At 38.8% G+C, this 27,263-nt stretch overlaps 1 protein-coding gene across 2 annotated transcripts in view; it reads left to right on the top strand.

Moving 5' to 3' along the window:
* The window catches only part of LOC115085194 (cadherin-7), a 351,275-nt gene that overhangs the window by 306,410 nt on the left and 17,602 nt on the right, over positions 1–27,263 (top strand). The window contains exons 7-10 of one of the 2 annotated variants that reach the window (XM_029590921.1): positions 6,928–7,064; positions 7,573–7,679; positions 8,185–8,211; positions 10,610–10,727. In XM_029590921.1, the coding sequence (XP_029446781.1) occupies positions 6,928–7,064; positions 7,573–7,679; positions 8,185–8,211; positions 10,610–10,727 (389 nt within the window). Of the gene's footprint in view, positions 1–6,927; positions 7,065–7,572; positions 7,695–8,184; positions 8,212–10,609; positions 10,728–27,263 lie in introns of both variants that reach the window. The other variant, XM_029590920.1, reaches the window with a different exon arrangement.

The following is a 27,263-nucleotide window of genomic DNA, read 5'->3' as shown; positions in this document are numbered from 1 at the left end:
GCAGAGCCCCAAATGAGAACAAAGAGTGGGAATACAAATGGATGCACACTTTCACAAAAACTTCAAAGCTGTAATTTGTAGATATTCCACATCAGGAACTAAAGAAATTTGTGATCCAGCTGGAGCTGGATGAAGTTCCCACCCAGGCCCTAGACTCAGGGTGTAGTGAGATCTTGTTCATAAGGACCTGATCCAGAGAAAGGATATCATGAGAAGAAGAAGGTGAGGCTTATCTGTGTACATGGCAACAGATAGCAGCATCCCACCAGTCAGATTCTGTGGACATCAGCAGGATAAGTCATTATGGTTTTTAGGAGACCTTCCTTAACTCCCATATCCAATGGTTTTAGGATGTGATTGTCCCCAGGTTAAAATCCTGTGAGATCAGCTTACGGGCAATCAAACCAGGTTAGAGGGCCTGTCACCCTGCAAATCCAGGAACAGTTTCTGAAATGAGTTGGGGAGGGGGAAACTATATGAAGAATGAAGAAAGGAACCCATTTTATTTTAAGAATATACCCCTAGTAAGGGCAAGTGCTCAACCTTATAAGTTTGAGCTGAGGGGGAGGATAGATGAAGGAGTATACAGAAGAAAACTCCAAAATACCTTAAAGGACCGGACCCAGAGATCTGGTCTGGTCCACCATACGCCTCACAAAATGGAATCATGGTCTGGGTGGAGCCTGCTGGAAAGGTATATATCTAGTTGGGCCCAGGAAGTAATAGTAGGCCCCGAGGAATGATGGAATCTAGAAAATGCCCAGACTGAGAGACTGTAAGTGTTCTCTTACTTATTTGTTTATAAATTGCGAAGATGTGCAGAGTTGTTTCTTGTTTGATGTATCGGTATATTATTAAAAGTTCATGAAAATCCAGCCAGATCCTAGCCTGCATCTATTCTCTGACCATTCTGATCACACACAGGTACATAGTGTAATGAGAGGTACGTCTCATTACTCAGACTAAAGGGGAGAAAAGGGAAAGAGGAAGCCAGTGTAGGCAGGGCTAGGGGTGGGAGAGGAGGGGACAACTACAGCTCCCGGAGAGCCATGGGACTGAGGGCAAGGGAGATTGCACAAGCCCAGGGTCCAAGTGGTGACCTAATTAAAAGGAAGGAGGTACAGAAGATAAAAAGCACTTGGCACCAGACCCAGAGGAGAGCTTGAGAGGAAGAGGAGCTGAATTCTGTGGGCCCAGACTCTCAATACTACTGAATTCCACAACCAGATTGCAGTGGGAGGAGTAGGAAAAGGCTAAAGCTCTTATCACCTGAAAGTGAGTAATTCTGCCCAGCTACATACAGGTAACTGTGCTGGAATAAAGAGACAAGGCTCTTCTGGACTTTGTGGTAAAACCTTGTCTAAGGACCTGGGCTGAACAGAACTGCTACATATAATTACAAGGGCTGAGGAAGAGAGAGACAAGGCTATTTTTGGACTTTGTGTTGAAAGCCTGATATAAGGATCTGTCTACTCAAGACCCTCATCCTTGGAGAACCAAATCCAAACTCTGGGCTTTTTGGAGCTATTCATTCATGCCTCAGATGTGGATTTAGAACTTGTTGCAGTTCCATTATCCTTAGGATCCTGCAGAGGGAATAGGCCTAGAGAATTCCAAGCTGTGGAATCCTACAAGCTGCTTCTTTATAATAGGTATATGTATGAATGGTTAGACAGACTATTTTACTTATGATATGCAAGTACATTATATGCCTTTCTTACAAGCACTGCTCACCTTCTCCGTCTTGAGAATGTGAGCTATCCAGATTTACAACCTCTCTCACTACTACCTCTGAAATGATGCTGAGGACTAACTGTTCAAACTGGATGAATTCTGGCTACCAGGTACTTCAGCCCTCATTCTAGCCTGCTTTAGCTTGACCTTGCTACTTGTGACTGAGATTTTGCAAACTCCTGTTATTGTGGAAGACAGCATTCAGTTTGAAAGCAGATTTTCTTTCAAGTCTGCTTTTTTTGGTAATATTCCACTTTCTCTGATTCCTTCCCATACCATATGTGCTGAACTTCCATGATTTCTTTCACAAGAAGGTCTACCTCACACAGGTGGATGTTGGCTTCCTAAGCAGGTCTCCCATTTTTCCAGCTGTAGTGGAGTTAAGAAGATACACTATGTGTGTTGCATCTGGGATGGGGTTGATGCAACCCATAGGTGAGGACCTATGGGTCCCCACCATTGGCAGGTGGAGTGGGCTGATGGTAGAGGCTGCTGGAGCTTCACCTATACCAGCCCTTGTTCCCCATGGGTTGAGCATTTGGGTGCTGGGGCCAGCAGGTGGGCCTCGAGGTTGGTTTGTGAGAGAGGTTGGTTCAGCCCAGAGACAGCATCTATAGATGGCATAGCCCTACCCTGGACTGGGTACGGTACTGGAACTCGAGCGCCAAAGGAACAGAGAGTAGCTGAAGATAGGCCCAAGCCTGATAAGTCCACGTCCATGGATTAGGCTAGGAGAGGTGTCAATGACAGGCTTGGATCAGGGCCGGCGGCAAGTGGAGGTCATGGCAAGCAATGTATAATTCTGAACACGGTGAAGTCTATAGCGTAGTCAATCAAGGCGATGGTATGATCACAGAGAGGTCAAGCGTAGTCAGGCGTAGCAGAGGTCTGGGTCTGGAGATAGGCAGTAGAGTAGTCGGGTGTAGCAGAGGTCTGGGTCTGGAGATAGGCAGTAGAGTAGTCAGGCATAGCAGAGGTCCGGGTCTGGAGATAGGCAGTAGAGTAGTCAGGCGTAGCAGAGATCCGGGTCTGGAGATAGGCAGTAGAGTAGTCAGGCGTAGCAGAGGTCTGGGTCTGGAGATAGGCTGAAGTGTCATCAAACAAAGCAAAGTTGATATCCATAGAGTCAGTCGAAAACATAGACAGGGCAGGAATGATGAAGACAGGAGCCGGGAACAACGAAGGTCAGGAACAAGGAATAGAGAAGATTCTCTATCAGCAACGAGTACTCAGAGTACGCGGAGACCTGTTGCAAAGGCAACGCTGTGGAGCGAAGCTTGAGCTTAAATATACTGGAGAGTCTGACGTCATCATCCGGGGCCGCGGCCTGGTTCCCACCGCGGGCCCATTAAAAGTATTAGCAATGTGCGCGTGCCTAGGGAAGGGAGCAGCGTGGGTGGCGGCATCTCTCCGTGGACCACGCAGAGAGAACCGACAAGCAATGGCATCTTGACTGGCAACACTGGGAACCATGGCAGAGCCGGAGGCACTGGGGATAGCCCGAGGTCAGAGCCGGCAGTCCACTGCCCCTAGCGAGGAGGAACCAGGAGCTGGAGTCTGTGTAAGAAGGTGAGGGGGCTGTGCCGCGGGTCTGCTGTGGACGGCGTGCGTAACAATGAGACCTGCCCTTATCGCCCTTATATACCTTCATTCACCCTTAAAAATGACTTAAATATGTGTATAAAGGGATAGGATTTATGTACATAAAAATTGGGCATCAATATTTATAAAATATATAGCAAATTTTCATGTGGAAGCTGTTCAGGTGTTTATTCACTGTATATAAGTGTTATCTGCTTATATTGTTCTTATGTGTGTGTGTGTAAATTTGGGCCCTATCCTCTTTAGGCTTTCCTCATAGGGAAGCTATTTCATCCCCTTTACCATTATGGTTGCCCTTCTCTGTACCTTCTCCAGTGAAACTATATCTTTTTTGAGATGTGGCGACCAAAATTGAATACAGTATTCAAGGTGTGGTCTCATCATGGAGCAATACAGAGGCATTATGACATCCTCTGTTTTATTCACCATTCACTTCCTAATAATTCCTAATATTCTTTTTACTTTTTTGACCACTGTGGCATACTGAGCCGACAATTTCAATGTATTATACATTATGATGCCAAGATCTTTTTCTTGTGTGGTAACTCTTAATGAGTAACCTAACATCATGTAACTTCAGCATGGGTTATTTTTCCCTATATGTATCACTTGGCGCTTGGCCACATAATTTTCATCTGCTATTTGGATGCCCACTCTTCCAGCCTCACAAGGTCCTCTTGCGAGGCTGCTCAAAATTTAACTACTTCCTTCTTACTTCAATAGTAGGCCTGTGAGTGCATTAAACATACTGCATCATGACAGTTCTGCCCATGATCCAGGGATTTTATAAGGAATACTTAATGTGCATGAAGGATTCTAGCATCTATTGCTAAAGACAGGGTCTTGTTGATTGGCAATGCAATTCAAAGTAAATTGAAAAACAAAAAATGTTTTGAGCGCTTTAATATGGGAGCACAAAGCTGTAGTTAAAGTAAAATGGTATTAACTTCGATCAGTCATAACCATTGAGTGGTTATCACTTACAGAAGCGATACTGGACATCAGAGTTTACAAAGAAAACATTGTTTCCCTGTTATTTGTTTCTAGGATAATTGGATGGAGATTCTTATTGAGGCTTCGTTTATTTTGTGGTTTAAACAGGGTTTTCTGCCAGATCAGCAATTTTTGCCAGATCAGTCCAAAATTGCTTGTGTCAGCTGGAGGCCATGACCTTCTCATGAGTTTTCAGCTCTTCAAAGGATCTGGTATTCTCATCTGACAAGATACATTCAGTATAACTTCTATTGCAGTTGGTTGTCTACACATCTCACTGTTCCTGGCAGTAGGCTTATGAGATTTCTATGTCTGTGTGTGTGTGTGTGTGTGTATATATATATATATATATATATATATATATATATATATATATGTGTGTGTGTGTGTGTCTGAGAGAGAGAGACCTAATTGCTAAAAATGTTTTGTCTTTATTGTCTACTCTAAATTTTCAGTACATATCTGGGGGTCCAAGATATCCTGATGATTAGTTTATTGTGGATCTACATATGTCTTTGCACTAGTTACAGAAAGAAGTCTCCATTAGTTCATTGTGGAAATTCTTGTTTTTAAATTGATTTCAATTGTTCTGTATGGTGTATCCTCTTTTTTTGAAGTTTGAGAATGAAGAACATGATTTTTATACATCTGCTTGCAGTGACCTTGTGATTACAGCATGTGCACATCACAAAATCTTATACTGTGCTACCTTCTAACAGCAAAGGCGTTGCTTTTATCAGAAAATCTTCTGCTTTCATCACAGTGAGCTAAATCTTTTGGTGTGACTCATTGTTAAATCACATAGAAACAGACTATGGTGGCAAAAAAGGAGAGTAGTGCCCAGCTAATCTGCTCAAATTTCTGCCTGTTACCATATCTTAACTCTAAGGACCTGATTTTAGAAAGCATTTACATGCTTAAAATGGGCTTCATACATGTAAATGCACTTTACTCGTGTAGGTGAGCGTTTGAAAATTGCTATAATATATGCCATTGAATTCTCCATAAGATTTACCTGCTTTTGAAAATTGCTATGATAGTATGTTATATTTTACATGCCTAACTCCTTTGAAAATTCACCCAGAACTGAGCACAGATGCTCTAGAAAATTGAGAAATAAATGAAAAACTCAAAATAAAATTATAAAATATGAGAAAGGGCAATACTGTGGGATGCAAAGAAAGTGAAATCCAAAGTATTAAAAAGTAAAAAAAAATAGCAAAATGGACCGAGGAGTACTAGTTCAGTTAAAAAGCAGTTAGTTTATACACGGACTTTCTGATTATCTACATTTGCTGGTTCTTGTGGTTCAGTCTGAAAATGCTATTTGAGCAATATTATTGCATGAAATTGTGTTCCCAGAATGTGATCAAGGAAAACATTCTGAGACAGATTCAAACTTATTTTCCATGTAGAGATGAAGTGCATGTTAGAAACAGCCAGATCTGCCATTTAGATAAGCCAGTATATCCAGCTGCGACATATAAATCCTCTCTATAGGGGAGATATGGTTTGGGAGAAGAAATATTATTTGATCTCTTTTATTAGAAATAAACATCAAGGAATTATACGGCATTTAGAGTCTTCTCGGCTGCCTTGCCACAACTATGGAACTTGCTTAAATGGTAACTTTCAAATGAACGTGCACAGGCAAATGTGCGAGCGTTTGCCGGCGCCCACTCATGGATGCGTCAAATTTATAACATGTGTGCATCTATGCGCGCATGTAAAAATCTTCTACCTGCAAGCACATGTGCGTACAATTTTATATCGATGCAAGTGAAAGCCGTCTCGCGCGCATAAGAGGGGGAATTTTAGTAGAGGCACGCGGCGACGCATTAAGGCCTATTTCCCGGTTCCCTCCTAGTTCGCCCATGTAAAGGAATGGACTTCCTAAACTCCCTACCTAACCTGCCTCCCTTTTACCCTACTAGCTCTGACCCCTAAAACCCCACTGACTACCCTAGATTTTTTTATTTTACTATTTACCTGCAGTCCATAGCAGCAGCAATGGCTTATGCGGGCATCAGATCCTGGCGATTGCTTGTGTGCGACTCAGACTTCATGGCGCTGTCCCAGCCTGCCTCTTCTTCTGAAATCCTTTTCAATATGAACACCAGAGATCCACGCGTGGCTGCGGGCCTCTTAAAATCCACACGGCTCGAGCGGGGCCCAGTCATGCCTGTATCTCTCAGATTTCCCACACGTAGGGCTTTTAAAATTCACTCTTTAGTCTTTTGGGATCTAGACAGGGCTTAAAACATGGTTAACATCCTTTGAGTGATTGAGAATGATTGTGGTGAAACAGGGTACAAGTTACTTAGTCCTTGGTAGAGTGGGTTGCAATGTTGTATTGCCTTTTATAATTTATGTTTTAGTTTTATTTGTTTCTATTTAATTTTATTATTGCATTTTAATGCATATGTGTTCTGTTTTATTTTATATATATATATATATGTTATGTCTGAACATCGCTTTGGGCAACTTTATCTGGAAAGAAATGGAATAAAAATGAAAATAAATATAGATATATATGTATGTATATGTATATATATATATATATATATATATTTTTTTTTTTTTTTATGCTACATCTAGGTATTCAATAGATCGGAACACAGACCTGGAGAGATATTTCAATATTGATGCAAATAGTGGTGTTATTACAATTGCCAAGCCCTTGGACAGAGAGACTAATGCTATTCATAACATCACCGTTCTGGCAGTGGAAAGTCGTAAGTCAGAAGGCTTTATTTAATGTATATATATGTTTTTTTAAAATTTTAATGATTATCAATCTGAGATAAGAAAAAAAAAACTATGACAGCCTTTCCCCTAACCAAGTTTAACATTTTGCCATCAGTCTGCACCTGTGAACTATATTTAGTAAATTAATAAGCACTTTTAGAATATTAGTACAACTTTTGCAATTGCACATTTTGTTTACTTATGTGTAGCTAATTGTTCTATACAAAAATAAAACTAATTTCTAAAAATCAAAGAAAATCAAATGGCTAAAAGAAGAATTTGTGCCAAAAGAGTAGTTAATAGGAAGGAATTATATTTATCATTGTATTCAGCATAAGATCTGAAGAATATAAAACGAAAAGCATGCATGACATGTAATTTGATAGCTGTTTTAGGGCAACCATTTTGGGAGCTGGTTTAATAGAGCATTAACTTACACAAGCGCCAGCAACAGAATATAATGTACTATACACTCTCTTTTTGCTCTTTACATAGAGAACCCAACACAGATTGGAAGAGGGTTTGTAGCCATCATTATCCTTGATATCAATGATAACGCCCCTGAGTTTGCAATGGAATATGAAACCACGGTCTGTGAAAATGCACCTCCTGGTCAGGTACTACAGATTAAATGTGAGACACAATATATTGAGATGTGTGTGTGACTTTTTTAAAACAGCATTCCTTCTTTTACATTCCATGATGTATCAAATCTTAATGCCTGTGCTAAAAGCAGCAAGTTATTTTTAATTAAAATGTATTAATTCATTTATTGCTTTAAAATAGTGTTTGCTGTACAGGAGTCCACAAAAAAAAGCACCAGATTGTCTTGTGTCTAGCAATAATGAGAAAAGAACAGAATGCATAAGAATCTTTAATATATTTAAGCACAAAACAAAATACTGCCTGGGAAATGGTAATGCAAACCACCATGCAAGAAATTGAAATCTATTTAAGATGCTGTACTTTATGAAAGTGCAAGTGTGATTTTCAGCCTGCACAAACCAAACTGCTCTTCAAGTGTAAACTACTCACATATTATGTGTTTAAAGATCCGGAGGTCCATATTTGAGGGTCATTTACGAAGCATTTTTCCCATAGACAAAGAATGAGAGAAAAGCTTTAGCAAATCAGGCCCTTTGATGTTTACATTTCCCATTCTCTAACTGAATACATTTGTTTTCCAGATAAATCAGGGGCATTTTGGGTTGGGATAAGTTTTCTAGATAACTCCAATATTCAGAGTTATCTATATACCCTATCCAGGTAAGCCTGGTCATGCCAAATAGCAGTCCTAAAACTATCCAAGTACTTGTACCAAGATAACATTAAACTTAACTAAATCTAGCCAGTTAAGTTTAAAGTTATTCAGGTGCATGTGCCTGGAGTGGATACCTTTAGCTATGTACATTCAATGGAAGACTTGTTTCACTGAATAAATATTCGACTAAAGTTATCGAGGAAGTTTTATCCAGATAATTTTTCTGTTTTCTTGCCTACTGAATATGGACCTCTGGGTGGTAATATAAATAAAAAGTACAGATGTACTTTAAGTTGTCTTCATTTGGAATGTGTTGTATTTGTATGTTAAGGACCTGTGTACTTCTTAAAAAATTAAATGTATGTGCATAGATTTTTCTTAACCAAGTTATATCTCTAGGGGCAATGAAGAACATCAGGTCAGGCAGCATCATTATGATCTTCAGAGCCACTATGGCAGATGGGGGGGGGGGAGGGGGGAGGATATTACCTGCCTTGAAAGGACTTGGGGCCCAGGCTTGCAACTTGAGATGGTACTAGCTGGGGTGGGGAGAGGGTCATTACACCATTGTGACACTTTAATCACCAAGGGTTGATGGAGCGGTGCCATGCGTTGCTGTCTTCAGTACCATAGAAGCAGTACTGGAAGCAAGAATATAAATGCATTACTGCCACTGGTAATGAATGCATGTTTCCAGCCATGATAAAACTGCTCTTAAAGCAGTGTTCACTAAAGGCTTTAGCCTCTATAGTGAATATTTTGTTAAGTACACTAACGTACATTAAAGCATATTTTTAATGTGCTTTAGTGAATAGGGCCCTTTTAGTGTTAATATAATTTTAAAATGTGATAATAATTTAAAAAAAGCAATAAAAAAACTCTGCGAGCATCCAAATTTCTTACAGGGAGAAATGGAAGAAATATCAATAAGCAAAGGAATAAACCACCCCACTTCTATTTATCATAGAGAATTGAAGACGCATAAAAATCGGCATTACCATTATTACAAAATTTAACAGAGAATAATCACATTGCATTGAAACTTATCTCAAGAGTCGTTGTATATCTAGTCTCATATGTTATCTTGCAAAGTATTTCATAATTCTCCCCAGAAAGTTTAGTCTAAATTATGAGAATTATGAAATACTTTGCAAGATAACATATGGGATTGGATACACAATGATTCTTCAGATAAGATTCAATGCAATGTGCTTATTCTCCATTAAATTTTGTAATAATGGGAATGCTGGTTTTTATTTGCAATAGAAAAATTTAAAACATATGTGCATATTAGTTCATGTGGGACACTTTCACAAATTGTATGACCTATGTGGGACACTTTTGCTATCTGAATGACCTATTGTTGCACTCGGGGGTGGACCCTTGTCCTGGAGCAGTGGAGAAAGGCTCCCTGGCAGGGACCAGGAAGTAACTGCTTCCAGGGGGCAGAGCACTGGAGGAGACAGAGGCTAGGAGAAGCTTCTCCACTGGAAGCCCCAGGTCCCCCTAGGAGGAGCCCATAGGGACCCTGGCCACTTGGATTTACGTGGGCCTCGCAGGGTCTCCTGGAAGGATGGAAGTCTGGCATGCCCACAGACAGAAGGGGAGCACGGTCAGGTTCAAGACTGGAGTTCAGATGGAATGAGGAGTACCGGAATAGCATAGGTGATGACAAGGCTAGGAACAGAGCCAGAATCTAGAGACGTGGTCAGGCAAGCAGAGGTCAGAGTCCAGGTGTCAGTCCAAGAAGTAGTCAGCAAAGCAGAGGTCAAGTTCCGGAGGTCAGACAAAGTCACAGGCAGGCTGAGGTCAGAAGGCATGCAACAGGCAGATGAGTCTAGTAACAAGCTGAGGTCAGAAGGCCGGTATCGCATGCAGTAGGCTGTTAACACATGTGATAAAGCCCTAAAGTGCATGATATGGCCTCATCACAGCTTGATGAATGACCCAGTTAATGCTTTATTTCTCTGCTCCCTTTGGATTAATTGTTTTTCTTTGCTTGTCTGTCTCATTTTGTCAAGTAAATGTAAAATGACATATCTGTGTTTAACCAGGCTTACATTTGGATATTTTGGACTGTGTCTGTAAAAGTGATCCATCTAGGGTTTCAGTAGCTATTTGCAGTTATCTATTGTATCTGGTATGAGCAAAAATGGCAGTGTTCAATAGCATTGCTAGAACTAAAAACATTCAAAAATGTCCAGTAAGAACAAAGACATTGCTCAAAATATCAAAAAGAGTGTAATACTTTGATATGCTCTACCTTTTTAGGTAATCCAGAAAATAAGTGCAATTGACAAAGATGAACCATCTACTGGACACCATTTTTCCTTCAGTTTGACAGTTGAAGGTGCAAATAATCTCAACTTTACAATCCAAGACAACAAAGGTTAGAAACATAGAATTCAGTTTAAAACTGAGATACTAGGCTAGATTTCATTGCCTGTTAAATAAAAAATCTGTATGAACAGATTTTGTCCAATTATGCTTAATGTGAAGTTCTGCTTAGCAAAGAGAAGCTGGATAAATACTGATTTTCAGAATTATCCTGCTGATGAATAGTCCTAGCGTTAACCATATAAATTTATCAGGCTGCCTTTGGCATAGCTGGGTATGTTCAGTGGTATGGGTGTGCCACTGTACATCCCAGCAAAGTAAGCCAAATGATAGTATGCATACTAAAAATCTAAACAAAAAAAATTCCACTGCTATGATTATAACCCACACGCTGGTTGAGATATCAATCATTAATTTCATTAATGCAGCCCCTTTGAGTACTTATGATGGCCTTTAAACAATTTTTTGTAGCACATACATCTGTATGTGCTCATTATATTGAGTAAAAATGTTGCTTTCTATTGTCATATTGTATTTTACTCATGGGTTCATTGCATTAGTATTCTCCATTGAATAAAGCAAAAAGAGCAAGCAGAGAATAATGTATAACTATATATTGATTGCATAAACATTTGAATCATGTTTTATAAACTACAGATATTGAACTGTACCAATAATACTACTAATTATCTGAATGCATGCACAGTAGCTACCAGGAAAAGCAAGGTTTTGTTTGATAGTTATGGTACATAAGTTGCTGTATATGGGGGTACATTTTGATCCAAAGAAAATGATGTCATATTATTCCCCCAGTAGAACTTTGTGCTCACAATCCATATGTTTATTGAATGTGCCATCAGTGAATGAAAGTAGATTATATTGAAGTCGATCTAGAGCTTTTTCATTTGTCACCCCAGCACAGTGCAACAGTTTGCCAGTTGAGTTAAGGGGAATGCAGAACGTGAAAGACTTTAGGATGGGGGTAAAAAACACATTTTTTCAGGAAGCATATGATATTAATGAGTTGTATTAATTTTAAACAACATTTATGGGTGTGATTTGTTTTATATTTGTTTGCATTATGTATGTACTTATGTGATCCACTCTAGACAAAATTTAAATTTGGAAGTTGTGGAATATAAGTAGTTTAAATAAAATAAATTAGAATAAATAAAATTAACATAAACCTATGAAAATATCTGGATTTGATCTAAAAACTCAGATTTCAATAAGATCTCTGTGTCCCAAGACACCTGGGAAATCTCCAGGGGCTGGCCACTCCTCTCAATTTCTCTGCAGGCTGCTTGGCAAAGGAGAGAAACAACAGGAGGGGAGATGCTGGGTTAGTGACAGAATATCTCTTTTTTTACTTTTTCTTTGCCCTATCCACTCCAAACTTGCCTCCCCCTCCTGTTTCCTGCTTATCAAGAGGGGAGTAGTTGTATTAAGGAGCAGAATGACTCTTCTGTCTGCTCCTACTTCAGTCTTACCTCTCCCTTCCTGCTCCCTGCATGCTGCCTTGGAAGGGGAGCAAGATATAAAGGTTTGCTCTACTGAGTAACTTTGGTTGCATAAACTCTCTGTGCTGCCCAAGCCTAGGGAAGGGAGAGAGTGCTGGGGTCAGGGAAGAGGAGAAGAGAGAGAGAGAAAATGTATGTGGGTGTGGTTTGGTTTTGTTTTTTGGGAGGGGGGGGGGCTGGATAGAAGTAGAAGAGATAAAATTGTCCTTAATCTACACTGAATCTCAGGGTGTCCACAACCAAAAAGGTTCCCAAGTATGTACATTAGGAAATGAAGGAAAGGCTTCTATAACCCTGAGATCAAAGTAAAGACAAGCTACTATGGAGACCAACCTCAAATATCTCATTTTGATATAAATAATGTATATAATATACTGCACAAACCTATGCATTAGGCTAAATTGCTTTACAGGAGGCAAGTTTTAAAAACTGTGAGGAATTTATAGGTATACAAGTATTTTGAAAGAGCAGACCTGCAATCTCATTTTCAAAGGGAATCTTCCTATGCAGTTTTTCTTTGAAAATGTTTGGCTGGTGGGGACCAGATTTACGTTTGTACCTATGTATCTTGAACTTGTTTTGAAGCAAGTGCAAAGTGCCTGCAATAAAGTATGCACAGGGATTAAAAACAAAAGAGATCCCTGTGCATTCTTTGCCTTCCCTGCCGAAGCCATGCCACTTTTCTGAAACATCATGCTTACCTTTACCTGTCCTGAGGGGAAAGGGGGGCAAGAGCAATATTCAAAATGTATTGTAATTTAGGAAAACACGGGCTCACTCATGTAAAAACATCTTTGAAAATGGTCCTCTTAATTGTGTAAAGAATAAAACATATGTTTCATTAATTTATTTAACCCTTTATAATTTTCAAAATTAAAATTGAACAAGCAATACTGCTTGACAGCAAATAAGGCAATAAATGCAGAATTACATAAAAAGGAAAAAAAAAGAATAATTACAACAAAGTTACAGTCTATTCAAGTCTCTAATATGAAGACAGAAGACAAGAAACATTTCACTATCAAAGAAAATAAATTGCAGTTTCACAGAGCTTTATATTTACTATTGTCACTAACCATAAGGCTCTAGAGTTGATGAGGGGAACCTGACCATTTTATTATCCAGAAAAGCCTTACGTTTTTTAGGCTCAAAAAAGGTATATGAATTACCAGTGAGATTGATTACACATTTTAATGGATATCTCATAGAGAATGATCCTCCTTATATCAAAGAAAGCTTTTCCCCTAACCTAAATGTGTTTACATACATCTGGAAAATTCCATACCTTTTGTCCTATAAAAATAAAATTTGGATTATTAAAAAATAAATGCATGATTAAGTTCTTATCAACTTCTGAAGTACAAGATACTAATAACCCAGCATGATCATTAATATCTGAGCATTGTTCCAAGAAATTAGTTAAATTTAAAGCATCAGACCCATTTGCCTTTGGGGAAATTACTTCATTACAGTATCAAGTTTTTAAAGACTTTTAAAAATGAAAGAAGAGAATCCTCAGCTATAAATAAAGCTTCTTTCATATACTTTACAAATAACACTTGAGGAGAAACAAGAGGAGAATGAGGAAAATTAAATACACAAAGATTCAGGAATCTAAATTTATTTTCAAAGAGCACTAACTTCCTATGGATCAACAAATTGTCCTTAATATAAATTACTTTAAATTCCTGGAACTGAAAGTTTGAAAATTCAAGGAAATGAATCTTTTCTCCATGTTCAATGGTAGTGACCTGGACCTCTGCCACTTGACCTTTAACAACCTCTATAGAAGATAAAAACTCTTCTATTCTTTTACTCATAGTCTTCTCAAGAGTAGTAATAGCTTGCCAGATATCCTCTAATGTTAAATGAGAAGGTTTCCATCAACTTCCAAAACAGCTGCTGGTTAATCAACAGAGCCCTTCCTCTGAAAAGCACCAAGGAGGCCCCAACAACTCCTAAAGAAAAAAGAGAATCTAACATAGCATCAATGTCAGAATCCAGAACAGCTGAGGGATGCTGACAATCATCGGGTCTAAGGGTAATATCCAACTCAGGTAGAGCAACCACTGTCTCTCCAGCAGTGTCTGCAATGAGCACCAAACCCGATCAAAGTTGCTCCATCAAACCAACAAATTGAGGAATAGTAGACTGAGAAGAAATAGCAGAAGATAAAGAGGAGCAAAGACAACCTTTCCTCTTTACCATTTTTAGCAAATGGAGCAACAAACTCTGTAAAACTGTAAAACTATAAAATTTTCTCTAAGGGGCTCACCCCTTAGGTACATGACTTTGGTGCACAGCTGGTAGCACACTGCAGGGAGAATCCTTGTGGTGGCTGACACGAGTCCTCCCTTTCACATGAGCCGCGGGACCTCAGGAGCCATCTCTATGTTCCAGGGCAGATTGAAGAGGCGATATGGTGGGTCCTGCACCTCAACTACCTACCACAGGGCACCTCCTTATGACAGATGACATGGTTCTTCCCTCTGACGTCAGCTGCAGGAATTCAGGAGCCATCTTGATGTTCCAGGGCAGATTGAAGAGATAAAATGGGGCTTTCTCCATCTCCCATAAGTTTAATGTCAGCCCTAAAAATCAAACTGACCACATCATTCATCAAAATGTGTTATGGCATTAATGCCATAATGCATGCGAAAAACAATGTAGCGCACAGCACAATTGCAATTTCATGGGAGGAGCAGGATCGGGGAGGAGTTTTGAGCAGGAATTAGTTTAAATTAAGGGCATATCACATGGTTTTAATGTCAGAAATAACTACACCTTTTCCCCTGGTGTTAAGCTGTGCGATATGCCTGAAGTGGCCATAACGCAATTTGCGATAAACTTTTGGAATTGCATTTTGGCCATTTCTGTGGGGTGGGGGGAGAGAGAGAGAGAGAGAGAGAGGGGAGGTCCTCACTGTGTGCACCTATTTATATCTCTATAGAAGGGCCACCTAATAAGTCGAGTTGAGGTGTTAGTGGTGGTTTAGGGTTTAGGGGCCAGCTTTGAATGTAGAGTGAGATGTACGAACAGCACAGTATACCTTCGTGAAGATTTGACCTTATTTGGAGTGAGGAAAGTCTCACAAAGATGAAATTTTGTACTATATTATCTCACCCTAATTTGATACTTCCATGTTATAGAGTCCATCAAGCTAGGGTGAGAGAACATAGTAAAAATTTCATGTTTTTGAGACTTTCCTCACTCCAAATGACATCAAATCTTCACCAAGGTGCACTGTGCGGTTTGTATATCTCACTCTACATGCGAAACTGGCTCCTAAACCCTAAATCACCACTAATACTTCTCCTCGACCTATTAGGTGGCCCTCCTATAGAGATATAAATAGGTGCACACAGTAAGCTCCCCACCAGAGGGTCTCTCTCTTCCCCCCTGTCTCTCTTTCTCCCTCCCCCATGTGCAGTAACTAAAGAATTTCCATAAACACACTCTTTTCCTTATTGCAGTTGTTAATATGTTACTAACACTTTTTAATGAATGATGGGGTGAGTTCATTATGGAAAGTGCATCCAACATCATCATTATATGTTTTACAGGGATAATTCAGATGGGTGAGTGTACTTATTCCTGTAAGAGGAACTATCAGGAAATTATAGAGCTTATAGTATTTTGTTTTAGGTAAACTGAATTATTGGGATGGGCTGCACAGAAGTAAAACAGAGTGCTACATATACTTATGGAAGGAAACATTTACTTTTAAGATAGATATATGAGCCAAGGCCTGGCAAATTTTTTCAAAAATAAAATTAGCAAAATAACCGAAAAATTAAACAAAACCCCTCAGCAGAATATTAATTTAATTAGCAAAGATGTAACATCATGGACTACCTTTGAAACTGTCTCATCCATCGAAATTAAAAGCCTCATCAAGTCCTTAAATCCAGCTAATCACGAACTTGACAAAATCCCAATACACACCTTAAAAAAAATATCACAGACCATTACTCCAATCATCAGAAATACCATCAATAAATCTCTAGAGGAAGGAGCACTACCTGACAACTTAAAAATGGCCATAATTAAACCCATCATAAAAAAAAAGAATCTAGATCCTACAGAACTAAACAACTACTGGCCCATCTCTAACCTATCTTTTCTCACTAAATTAACTGAAAATGTAGTTCTCAAACAACTGAATGACCACTTAGAAAGGAACAATATTCTTTACCCATCGCAACATGGATTCTGAAAACACTTCAGTAGGGAGACTCTACTTCTCGCCCTATCTGCTACAATTTTGAAAGTATTTGACAAGGGTCAATGCTATCTTCTTATCTTACTCGACTTATCCGCTGCCTTCGACATGGTCGATCACAAAAGTCTGATATCCAGACTATCCGAAATAGGACTCACTGGTACAACCTTGAACTGGTTCACCTCATTTCTTCACAACAGATCGTTCCAGGTAAACATTAACAACTCCAAATCAGAGACAATAACACTGGAAACTGGAGTCCCACAAGGTTCAACATTATCAACTACACTTTTTAACATATATCTCCTCCCACTATGCCAACTGCTGTCAGGTCTCGGCATTACCTACTTTATGTATGCCAATGACATTCAACTAATCATACAAATAACAGACTCATTAGAAAAAGCATTCAAACTTACATCCATGTATCTGAATGACATAAACCAGCTACTAACTCAACTGAGACTCTGTCTCAACATAGATAAAACAGAATGTATTCTACTTGAAAGAAAAATATCAATAATCAATCCAAATAATTCCACACAAATCAACAATTCAATTATTAAACTAGGTGATAAAGTGTAGGATCTTGGTATATGGATAGATCCAGAACTGAACTTTAAAAAACACATTTCTATGAAAATAAAAGAAGGCTTCAACAAACTACTAATACTCAAATGCTTAAAACCACTACTAAATCAACAAGACTTCAAAACCATACTTCAATCTTTGATTTTTACGAGCTTCAATTATTGTAACTCCCTACTATTAGACCTACCCAAATCCACAACACGACCACACCAAATACTCCAAAATGCAGCCGCCAGAATTCTAACAGGCCATAAAAAAACGGACCATATCATACCTGTCCTAAAAGCACTCCACTGGTTACCCATTAACAAACAGATCGAGTTCAAAGTGCTCTCCATCCTACACAAGACAATATACGGCAAGGAAATAGAATGGCTAAATGCAATAATCCGAATTAACACACCAGAGAATAACATGAGATCGGCAAATAAGGCCTTGTTATCATTACCCCCAGTCGCATGGGCCAGACTTACTACAGTATGGGAGAGAGCGATTTAGCTGGCTGGCCCGAGCTTGTGGAACACTTTACCCGAAAACTTGAGGACACAAAGCAATTTAAAACTATTCAGAAAACCCCTCAAAACGTGGCTATTCGAACAAGCATATAGAGATGGCATAGGCTAAACTGCAACTCCACACCTTCCACCTCCACCTCATCACTTCACATTGCCTCCAATGACTATTCTTTAAAAGCACTGATTATTATTTTGACCTACAAATGTTTGAATCCCTGTACCAACAATTAACCATATGAATAACTTATTCTCAACTCTGTTCAATCTCATGTTCTGCATGCACTCATGTTAATATATTTATTTATTGTCAGTTCTGTTTAATCTTAAGTTCTGCATATACTCATGCTCTGCATGCACTCATGTTAATATATTTATTTATTGTCAGTTCTGTTTAATCTTAAGTTCTGCATATACTCATGTTAATATGTTTATTTTATCTACAGTTCGCTGTATTAAGAATTTTATTTCAGTAAGTTACCTTTTTGTATCTTACAGACTGTAATCTTCTTATGTTTTAAGTTACTTGTAAACCGTTGTGAAGGCCAGCACCAAACATTGGTATATAAAAGTCTACAAATAAAAATAAAATAAATAAAAACATATCATTGTCTGTGTGATGTGTGATTGGGTGAACACAAAGGGAACCTTTGTTCCTTTCTCAATGGTGCTCCAGTATTCTACAGAGCCTGGCACGGATCTGTTTGCTGTCAAAGCAGATGAAACCAGAAAAATATTAGGCACTGGCAAAGTGAACATTATCCAGATAAAATCCTCAGAATTGCTAATAAAACAGCCTTTTTTTTTTTTTTCATTTGAGGGTTCTGTGTGTTCGCTGTATAAATCCTCTAGTGTTTCTGAAGCTAATTATTGAGCACCTCCTAGGTTTTCAGTATCTCCACTATGATTATGCTTAAAGTAGATGTGCATATAATGGAAGAAGTGTATTACATGCAAATTTTTTACATGCATATTTGTGTTAGATATTCTGGAAATGTAATTGGCTAGGATGTGCTTGAAAACCAGCCTGAGAAACTGCTCTAGTACAGAGGTTCTCAGTCCAGTTCTGGGAACACTCATAACCAATCAGGTTTTCAGAATATCCACAGTGAATATGTGTGTGATAAATCTGCATACAAGGCACTGCCTCCATTATATGCAAATCTATTTCATGCATATTTATTGTGGATGGATATCCTGAAAACTTGACTGGCTAGGTGTGTCCCCAGGATGGGTTTGAGAACTAGTGCTCTAGTATAGCTGGTTGTTTGCATTAGATATATTTAGCTACTTCTCAGACACATTTATAAGTTGACATGAAGTCTATTATCATAAGAGTATTATTGCCCCTATTTGAACATCCAGGAGAAAGAAATCTTACATTCAGCTTCATTTCATTGTTTTCATACCCAGCTGGCTCATCATTATTCTTGTTTAATTAGAGTCATCCTGCTTTCTTGTTAACTCCGAATATCAGGCAGAATAAAGCCATTTTACTTAAAATGTATTTTCCAGGTACATGCAATCTGCATATCCTTTCCTTCTTCTGAGAAATTCTGTAGAACAGGGCTGCACAATGAGTTTATACAGTGTGGAAAAACACAATTTGGGCTAAAATACTAAACAATAGTTTAGAATCACCATATGAACTGTGAACAAATTCAGTTCATTTTTTATGTTACCCTCTCTCTTTTCCTTCTGTAAGCGTTTGTTAAAATGTTCTCTTGACAAAGGAAAGGAAAGAAAAAAAATAAATCTGTTATGGCTTCTCTTCAGTTGTTAGTTAATTTTTTGTTCATGTTTCAGGAAACAGAAACAAAGAAATAAAGCATTGTTCCATCCCATGCTCCTACTCCCTCACTTTTTCTCTCTCATCATAAGTACCTTGTTGTTCAGCCACATAATGCTGATTATGAACTAAGGAAACTCACTTACTGCTAAGGACATTAATTAAAGGGCAATCATCTCCCACAGTAATTTTTATCTATGGATTTTCTGTCATTAGGAAGAGGCTGCTGTTTAAATCATTTTAAGCCGAAAGCAAAACAGAGAGGCAGTGGATTTTTTTGCTGAGTAAATTTCAACGCTTTTCTCTGTTTATGGGCTTTTGTACAAATTAGATGCCATGCTGGTGAAGTAATTGAAAAATATCCATAGCCTTGTACTATGTTAAACTAGACTGAGAAGTGAAGAATTAAAATTCCAATGAGAGACAACATTTTAATCCCATGTATTTTTAAATGATTGCTTCAATTATTAGTTTTAAAAAACGTGTTCACAAAATGCAACATAGGCCCCAAAATTCAAAATATCTCGCCATCTAAATTATTTGAACTATATATTTTTTAAACAAATGATTAGAGAGTTCTGGTAGTCCTATTAGCTGTGGAAAAAAAAACTTTTTAAATGATTCATTTTAATGAAACAAAAAGAGTGTAGTATATCGGCCTTCAAGAACATACAGGCTCCTTCTTTAGATATACCTTTGGTAAACTTGTCAAGAGGGAAGGTCATCAGTTGGTGATAAGCAGAAATTAGATGACTATCAATTAGAAATCACTTTTTAGATGCTGGATATTTTGAAATACTTGTGAGGACTGTGATGAAGTAATACTTCATCAAGACTAAAAGGAAAAGGTATTAGAGGTTCCAATAATGTGTCGTGAATGCATTCTTTTTTCAGTCCATTATTTTTAAATCTAACTGATTGTATGTTGTGGTCATGTGGGGGTATATTATGTCATATAACACTCTACACACAATTTGGTAAAGCAAAACTTAGTTTACTAAATATTGTAAATATATAGTATGATACAAGCACACAACACAGTAGTCATTACATAGATTAATAAGGTAAATAAGATCGAAATCATAAGAATAAAGAAAAGGTGTTAAATAAAGTATACTCTCCTCATAAGTCCTCTTTGCTATGGAATTGTGTGTTCTCAAAAATGAAAGACTGTATGATGCTTTGAACTCCACATATTGAAGCTGTTTGCACTCTTGTTTGTGGCTCCTTCCATGACTCACTGTTACATACAGCTGTATGTATCTTATTCTCTCTGACTTTAGTCCCTTGTCTGCAAGCTAGGTGTTTCAATTTTCACTTTAACAAATGAATTACAACCAGCTTGTTAGGAAGACATTTCAGTACTAGTCTTTAATCTTCCCAGTTGTTAAGAGACATCAAATGTCTTTTGAGGTTATCTTAACTCTCTGTCAGATCATTGGTGACAGGGAGTCTCAGGAATGACGGGAAAAACAAAGATGGTGATATTGTCATTACAATCCTTGTACTTAAATTGTATATGTATATATATATATATCCACAATCATCAATCATTGGTGCCTGTTCTGATCCATAGCTCTCTTCATGTCACAAAATCTTCCGGGGATCTAACTAAGCTGCCTAAAATTATCTTCTCACAATGATTAGTGTTTTTAGTTCCCATTCTCTTTCTGTTTGCATAGGTTTTTTTTAAATTGTTTTAAAGTCTAATCCAGATAAGTAAGAAGAAATGAGCCCTGGTTAAGAAAAGTGCTGTCCTACAGAAGTGTTAATATTGCAAGGGGAGGGATTTGTCCTGTCTTGAAATTCCTGTTCCAAACTCTTCTACATATTTTTGGGCCATTTCAGGCACCAAATGAAGTATAACATTTTTCCTGGATTTGAAGTTAAATGATCTTTGGATTTCTATGAGTTAGTGGAATGCAATGGGGACAGAGGTTTATGAATATCAAATAATCAGCTCACAACTGTTCAGTCCTCCCAAAAGTTTACAACCATCAGGGCATGAGACTTCAGATCTCTGACTTCCTTCTCTCTACCTTTCCCAATTGCTTGAAAAAAATAGCAGCCCAAGTGGATCTGATCCCACGCCCCTCCCCAGACTTCAATATGTTTTTATAAACATTTCAACTTCACCCTTAAACTCCCAAAAGGTTACCCGTGTAGAACAGGATGAGTAGAGTCTTTTATCTCTCCCCACTCTCTTAATACATAACAATCACAAACTCTGATAGCTCCCAGTACTCAATTATTCATTTCTTCAAGACATCCATTCACTGATTGGTCTTTCACTGACAGCTTAAGGGCCAATCCCCATTCCGAACTAATATTTAAAGGAGAGCAGTGTTGGTTTCATACTTAGTCATAATTAGGTATCAGCCAGGATTACATTAAACATGCTAATCAGTTTTCATTTTTCATTTAATTTAATAGGATTTATTAATTGCTTAACACAATAATGGCTGAAGTGATGTACAATAAAACATTCATAAAAATAAGTGTAAAAGACACATAAAAAATAAACAAAATACATAAAAAACATCATTACATTAATAAAACATAGTATTATTTACAAAACAAAAACATCTGACTTGTATATAAGGAGATTTCTAACCAATAGTATTAGCATCTGTGGTTCTCAATCCTGGTCTTGGAGTCATGCCAATCTAGCCAGATTTTCAGGATTGACAAATTGTATATTCATGTGATAGATCTGAATTAACTGGATCTCAAGTGTATGCAAATCCCATGCAAACAGGCCAAACAAGTAGTTAAGAAGATAGCAAAAAAAAAAAAAAAAAGAATGCTTGGGTGCAAAATAGCCAGTAGGAAAAAGGAGATAATAACTGATTCTGCAAATTGGTGAGGCCTCATTTGGATTTCTGTATACAGTTCAGGAGACCACACCTTCAAAAGGATATAATTGGATGGAGTTGGTCCAGAGGGTATGCCAGGGTGGGTCGGGGGTAGAGTCTGGGCAGGAGAATGGGTGGAGCATGGGCAGGCCAGGACGGTGCCATTAAGTCAGAGTCACACACAAGCCCACGCCAGGATCTGACGACCGTGTAACTTGCTGCTGCTGTGGATTGTGGGTAAGTAGTAAAATTAACAAATTTAGGGTGGTCAGTGGGGTTTTAGGGGTCAGGTCTTGTAGAGTAAAAGGGAGGCAGATTAGGTAGGGGGGTTAGGAAGTCCGCACCTTTACTGGGGTGAACTGGGAGGGCATAGGGAAATAGGCCCTAATGTGTCACCGCACTCATCTACTAAAATCCACTTACACGAGCTGCCCATGCACATGATAACCAATAGGATAGTGCTACACCATGGTATAAATTATATCACAATGACAGAAAGGAGCATCTTGGTGGTGGGGTGGCGCTTTATGTCTGGGATGGCATAGAATTCAACAGGATAAAAATCCTGCATGAGACTAAATACACAATCAAATCTTTCTGTTTTCAACTTTTCTTTTCAACAATGTCTTTGAGATGCCATTTGTGTATGTCATCATTCACTGCTGTACACTCTAATTCTCCCATCTTACTTCTTAGACTTCTGGCATTAGCAAACAAATGTTTCAAAGTGTGTTTTTTGTTTGTATTAACATTCTGCTTTTCAGTTGACAGGGACAAGTAGAATCTTTTGGCTCAGGCTAACTTTTAATTATAGGCACTTGGACTACTTTTCTTATTATTGGAACCTCTCTGTTGGGATGTCCTAACTCTAATGCTTCATTAGTATCTTTCAAAGATACCTCCCTCCGAACCATGAGTTGCTGAGTGACTGTCGGCTTTCCCCTTTTAGTTTGAAAGCTGCTCTATCTCCTTTTTAAAGGTTAGCTCCAGTAACCTGGTTCCACCCTGGGTAAGGTGGAGCCCATCCCTTCAGAAAATAATCTGGAGTAATAGAATTCTTGACACAACTTTCCATTCTTTACACCAAAAAATCTGAACATTGTTACAGAAAAACAAAATATGATCCATAGATCCCACCTCAGACTCACAAAAGCAACAGATTCTAGAGATAGAAGGGTCCAATTTATATAGCTTTACTGGAGTCCATAGAATCCGATAAGCAATATAAAAATGAGATTGAGTCAGGGAAGCAGAGAGAGAGAGCAACAAATTACCTTCCCCATAAGTATTCCTATTGATATTCAAACAAGGTTACATTTAATTCATGCTTCCATACCCTTTCCAGCCCTTTAGAAATCTTAGCGAAGGTACTCGTTAATGCTTTATAGATTCTCGAGGCAACATGTTTATTGGCCAGTACCTGGGAACATATATTCATTGTAGATTCCACACAAAGGGTGGAAAGGTCTACCTTCTAAGATGATACACATTGTCTTAACTGAATCCATTGAATGTAACAAGAAGATGAAAGACCATATTTCAGAAGAAGGAATGGCAAAGGTACAAAAGGACCAACATTTAGTATGTGCTGGAGAGACCAGATGCCACAAAACATCCAATCAATTCATCGAAGGACTTCCGACCAATTTTAAAAATAGGGTTGTACTAGAGAACTCCCATTTTGTTGCCATTTGTTTTTCCAATAATGCAAAAGCCAATGGGTAGAACACAAAATGGGGCTTTGTTGTAATCTTTTGGGAAGAGGAAGTACTAATAAATATAATAAAGAGGTACTACCAATGATCTTTAAAAACAAAGCCAGGCAGATGGAGGAAGAAGCAAATCTTGTTCCATCCCGTAATAAACGTGGCTCAGTATAAAGGCAATGTGCTTCAAATATAGGTCCAGAAAAATTCTCCTTTGGGAGCCTCAGTTTACACAAGGCAAACCTGGGAGGTTTCCCTTTCCAAAGAAAATCCACTAAAAGTCTATCGAAAGATTTGTAAAAAGCAAAAGGAAATAGTATTGGAATCATACGAAAACATATATCACCAAGGGTACAACACGCATCTCAAGAGATTCTAACCAACCCCACCAAGAAAGATAAAGTGGTGATGAATGAGAACAGAGATCCTGCATCTTGTTTAGAAGAGTAGAAGCCGTTATAGATAGTTAAGACTGTAGGTCTATATCAAATCGTATATCCATATATTTAAGTCCAGATGATGTCCACTGGAAAGGAAAATCGGAAAACATAGCCCTACCACAAAAAATGTTCAAAGGCATGACCTTGATTTTGACCAGTTTATTTTATAACCTTAGAACTCATTAAACTGACCTATCAATTGTAACAATTTAGGAAGAGTATTATCAGAGAATGAAAGATAACAATAAAACATTATCTGCAAATATGGATAATTTATATTCCTGATCACCAAAGGTCAGGCCCAAAATGTGATGTGTGTGATGAATGAAAATGGTTAAGATCTCTAAGGCTAAATTTAAAAGACGTGGGGCAAGCAGGAATCCCTGATGAGTTCCTTGTCCCAAAAAAATGAAGAAGAGAGACAGTTGTTAATATATAATAGGGCTTTTAGGTTCACTATATAATATCTTAACCATCCTAAGAAATCGAGCCCTGAACCCATCCATTCCATAACCTTAAATAAGTAAGCTTATTCCACTCTTTCAAAGATTTTTATAGCATGCAATGAGACTACAAAGGCTGAATAATCAACTTGTTTGGCACTATTCAAAAGATGGCAAAAAAGGTGAGTATTATCTGAGGAATTTCTTTCTTGCATAAAACCAGTTTGATAACTGTGAATCAATCCTCCCAATACAAAGGCCAGCCTCTCAGCCAGAATTCCGGTGCATAATTTACCCTCAACACTTATCAATGATATTGGTCTATAATTTTTAACTTACTGCAGATCGTGACCAGGTTTTGCCAATACTACCATGCTTCCTCAAAACTGCCAGACATTTTACCTGTATCAAAAAACATTTGATATATAGATAGTAGTCTTAGAATGAAATCTGAACTAAAACATCTAAGTTCTTCAGTGAATCCATCACCACCAGGAGAATTAGCAGTCTGCAAAGACTGGATAGCCTGACATCTCTCATTCACTAAGAGGCATATCCAAGCTATACTTCTCAGAATCTAAAAGAGTAGGTTCTTGCAAGATAGATAAAAATACTGTGCATGGCACACTAGTATTGGAAGACTCAGAGGGATATAGCGATGAATAAAAATCTTTAAAATGGTCAAGAATCGCCATATCATCAAAAAGCTTTTGGTTATCCTTACTGTTAAGAACTCTCACCCTTTTCTTTTCCCTCTTCCCTCTCAGATACATAGAGAAACAATAACCAGCCTGATTGTTACTAGAAAACTAACTTATCTTCCTCATAAAAACAGAATTTCCATCCCTGTGGCTAAGCAGAGTATTATACTGATATTTCAATTTATGTAATTAAGTAAAAGGGGAGGAGATAAATGTGACAGAATAAGTTTCTATATCACATATCTGAGCTTCCAAACTAATGAGTTCCACATTAAGTTGTTTACTATGCTTCTCCATGAATACAATAATGACCACCTCTGAGCACAACCTTAAAAAACATTCCCACTTAACCACTTAGGGTGTTAGATTCGTGGACCCTTGAGCCGGCTGAGACAGATGAAGATTCACTGTGGGGAGGCCCACTGTGGGTGTCAAAGCCGGGAGATGGCACAGAGCAGGAGACCAAAGGAATCTTCACCACTGGAAGCCCGAGGTCCCCCAAGGAGGCACCCGTGAGGGCCTGAGCCACTTGGGCTTACGTGCGGTCTCCTGAAGGCCGGAGTCTGACGAGGAGTTCCTGAAGGTTGAGAAGAGAAGGTCCGAAGCCAGGAGGGCAGCTGAAACTTCACCACTGGAAGCCTGTGGTCCCCCCGAGAGGAGCTCGTGAGGACCCGAGCCGCTTGGACTTAGGAGGGCCTCCTGGATAAGAGCCAGAGTCAGGAACCAGTGGAGCGAAGCTGGAATCAGAAGCCGTGGATGTGCCAGTAGTCAGAAGCCGGAATCATAAGCTGTGGATTTGCCGAGGTCAGAAGCCAGTAGTCAGAAGCTGGAAACAGAAGACAGTAGTCCAAGCCGAGGTCAGAAGCTGGGGTCGAAAGCCAGAAGACGAAGATAGCAACTAGTAGCTCTCAAGGAGAGTAAACCTTGTTGCAAGGCAAGGTAAGGCTTGGCTGCAGGGTTTATATACCCCTGTAGCATCTGATGTCATCTGGGAGGCTGTCCTGTGTCTTCCCGCGCTGGCCCCTTTAAATCTGCAGCCCCTGTGCGTGTGCGCGCCTAGGGGGTGGGGCCAGCCACGATGGATCGGCGGCGTCTCCCTCGAGGAGGGAGACGCCGCGGGAGAGGCCTTGACGAGCCTGCCTGCCGGGACAGAGCAACAGCGGGCCGGGCCTGCCCCGAGGTGAGTGGAGGGACCGGGGAACGGCCCGGTACTGTAACATAGGGAAGATGACAAGGATCATTAAATCTAAAAAAAAATCCTCAATAACAATAGACACCTGTTTAAAAATTCAGACTCGCCCAACAGGGAATTATTAAAATGCCACAAGGGTGGATTTGGCTTTCCAGCGATGAGAACAGGATCGAGGAAACCCCAGCATGATCAGAAATTAAAATGTTCCTAATAGCATTTAGAACTGAAGGAAGTAAAGAATTAGATATTAGAAAGTAATCTGTGCTGGAATATGATTGATGGGCACTAAAAAAAAAAAAGATAATCCCTGTCAGTAGAATGACATAACCTTCATAGATCAGAAAGACCAGCTGTTTTCAGCAGATCTTTCAAAATTGTGAGAGATTGAGGAGGTGTTTTTGGTATTACATTAATGAATGGGCAGAGTTACCAAATCTATGTATGAATGGTATGATGCTGTAATCTCTGAGCTAATATAATATAAGCAATGTATCTTAGGTGAGAATCTATAGATTATTTTGGTTTCTTGATATGGAAATGTTTGATGCCAATAGCACATGGGTATGTTTGTGACTGAATATAGCTTGGTGTTGCTGCTGGTTTGTAAACAAAGCTTT

Source organism: Rhinatrema bivittatum, chromosome 2, assembly GCF_901001135.1.
Source record: "Rhinatrema bivittatum chromosome 2, aRhiBiv1.1, whole genome shotgun sequence".
NCBI classification, from domain to species: Eukaryota; Metazoa; Chordata; class Amphibia; order Gymnophiona; family Rhinatrematidae; genus Rhinatrema; species Rhinatrema bivittatum.
This window is presented reverse-complemented; position numbering and strand designations above follow the sequence as displayed.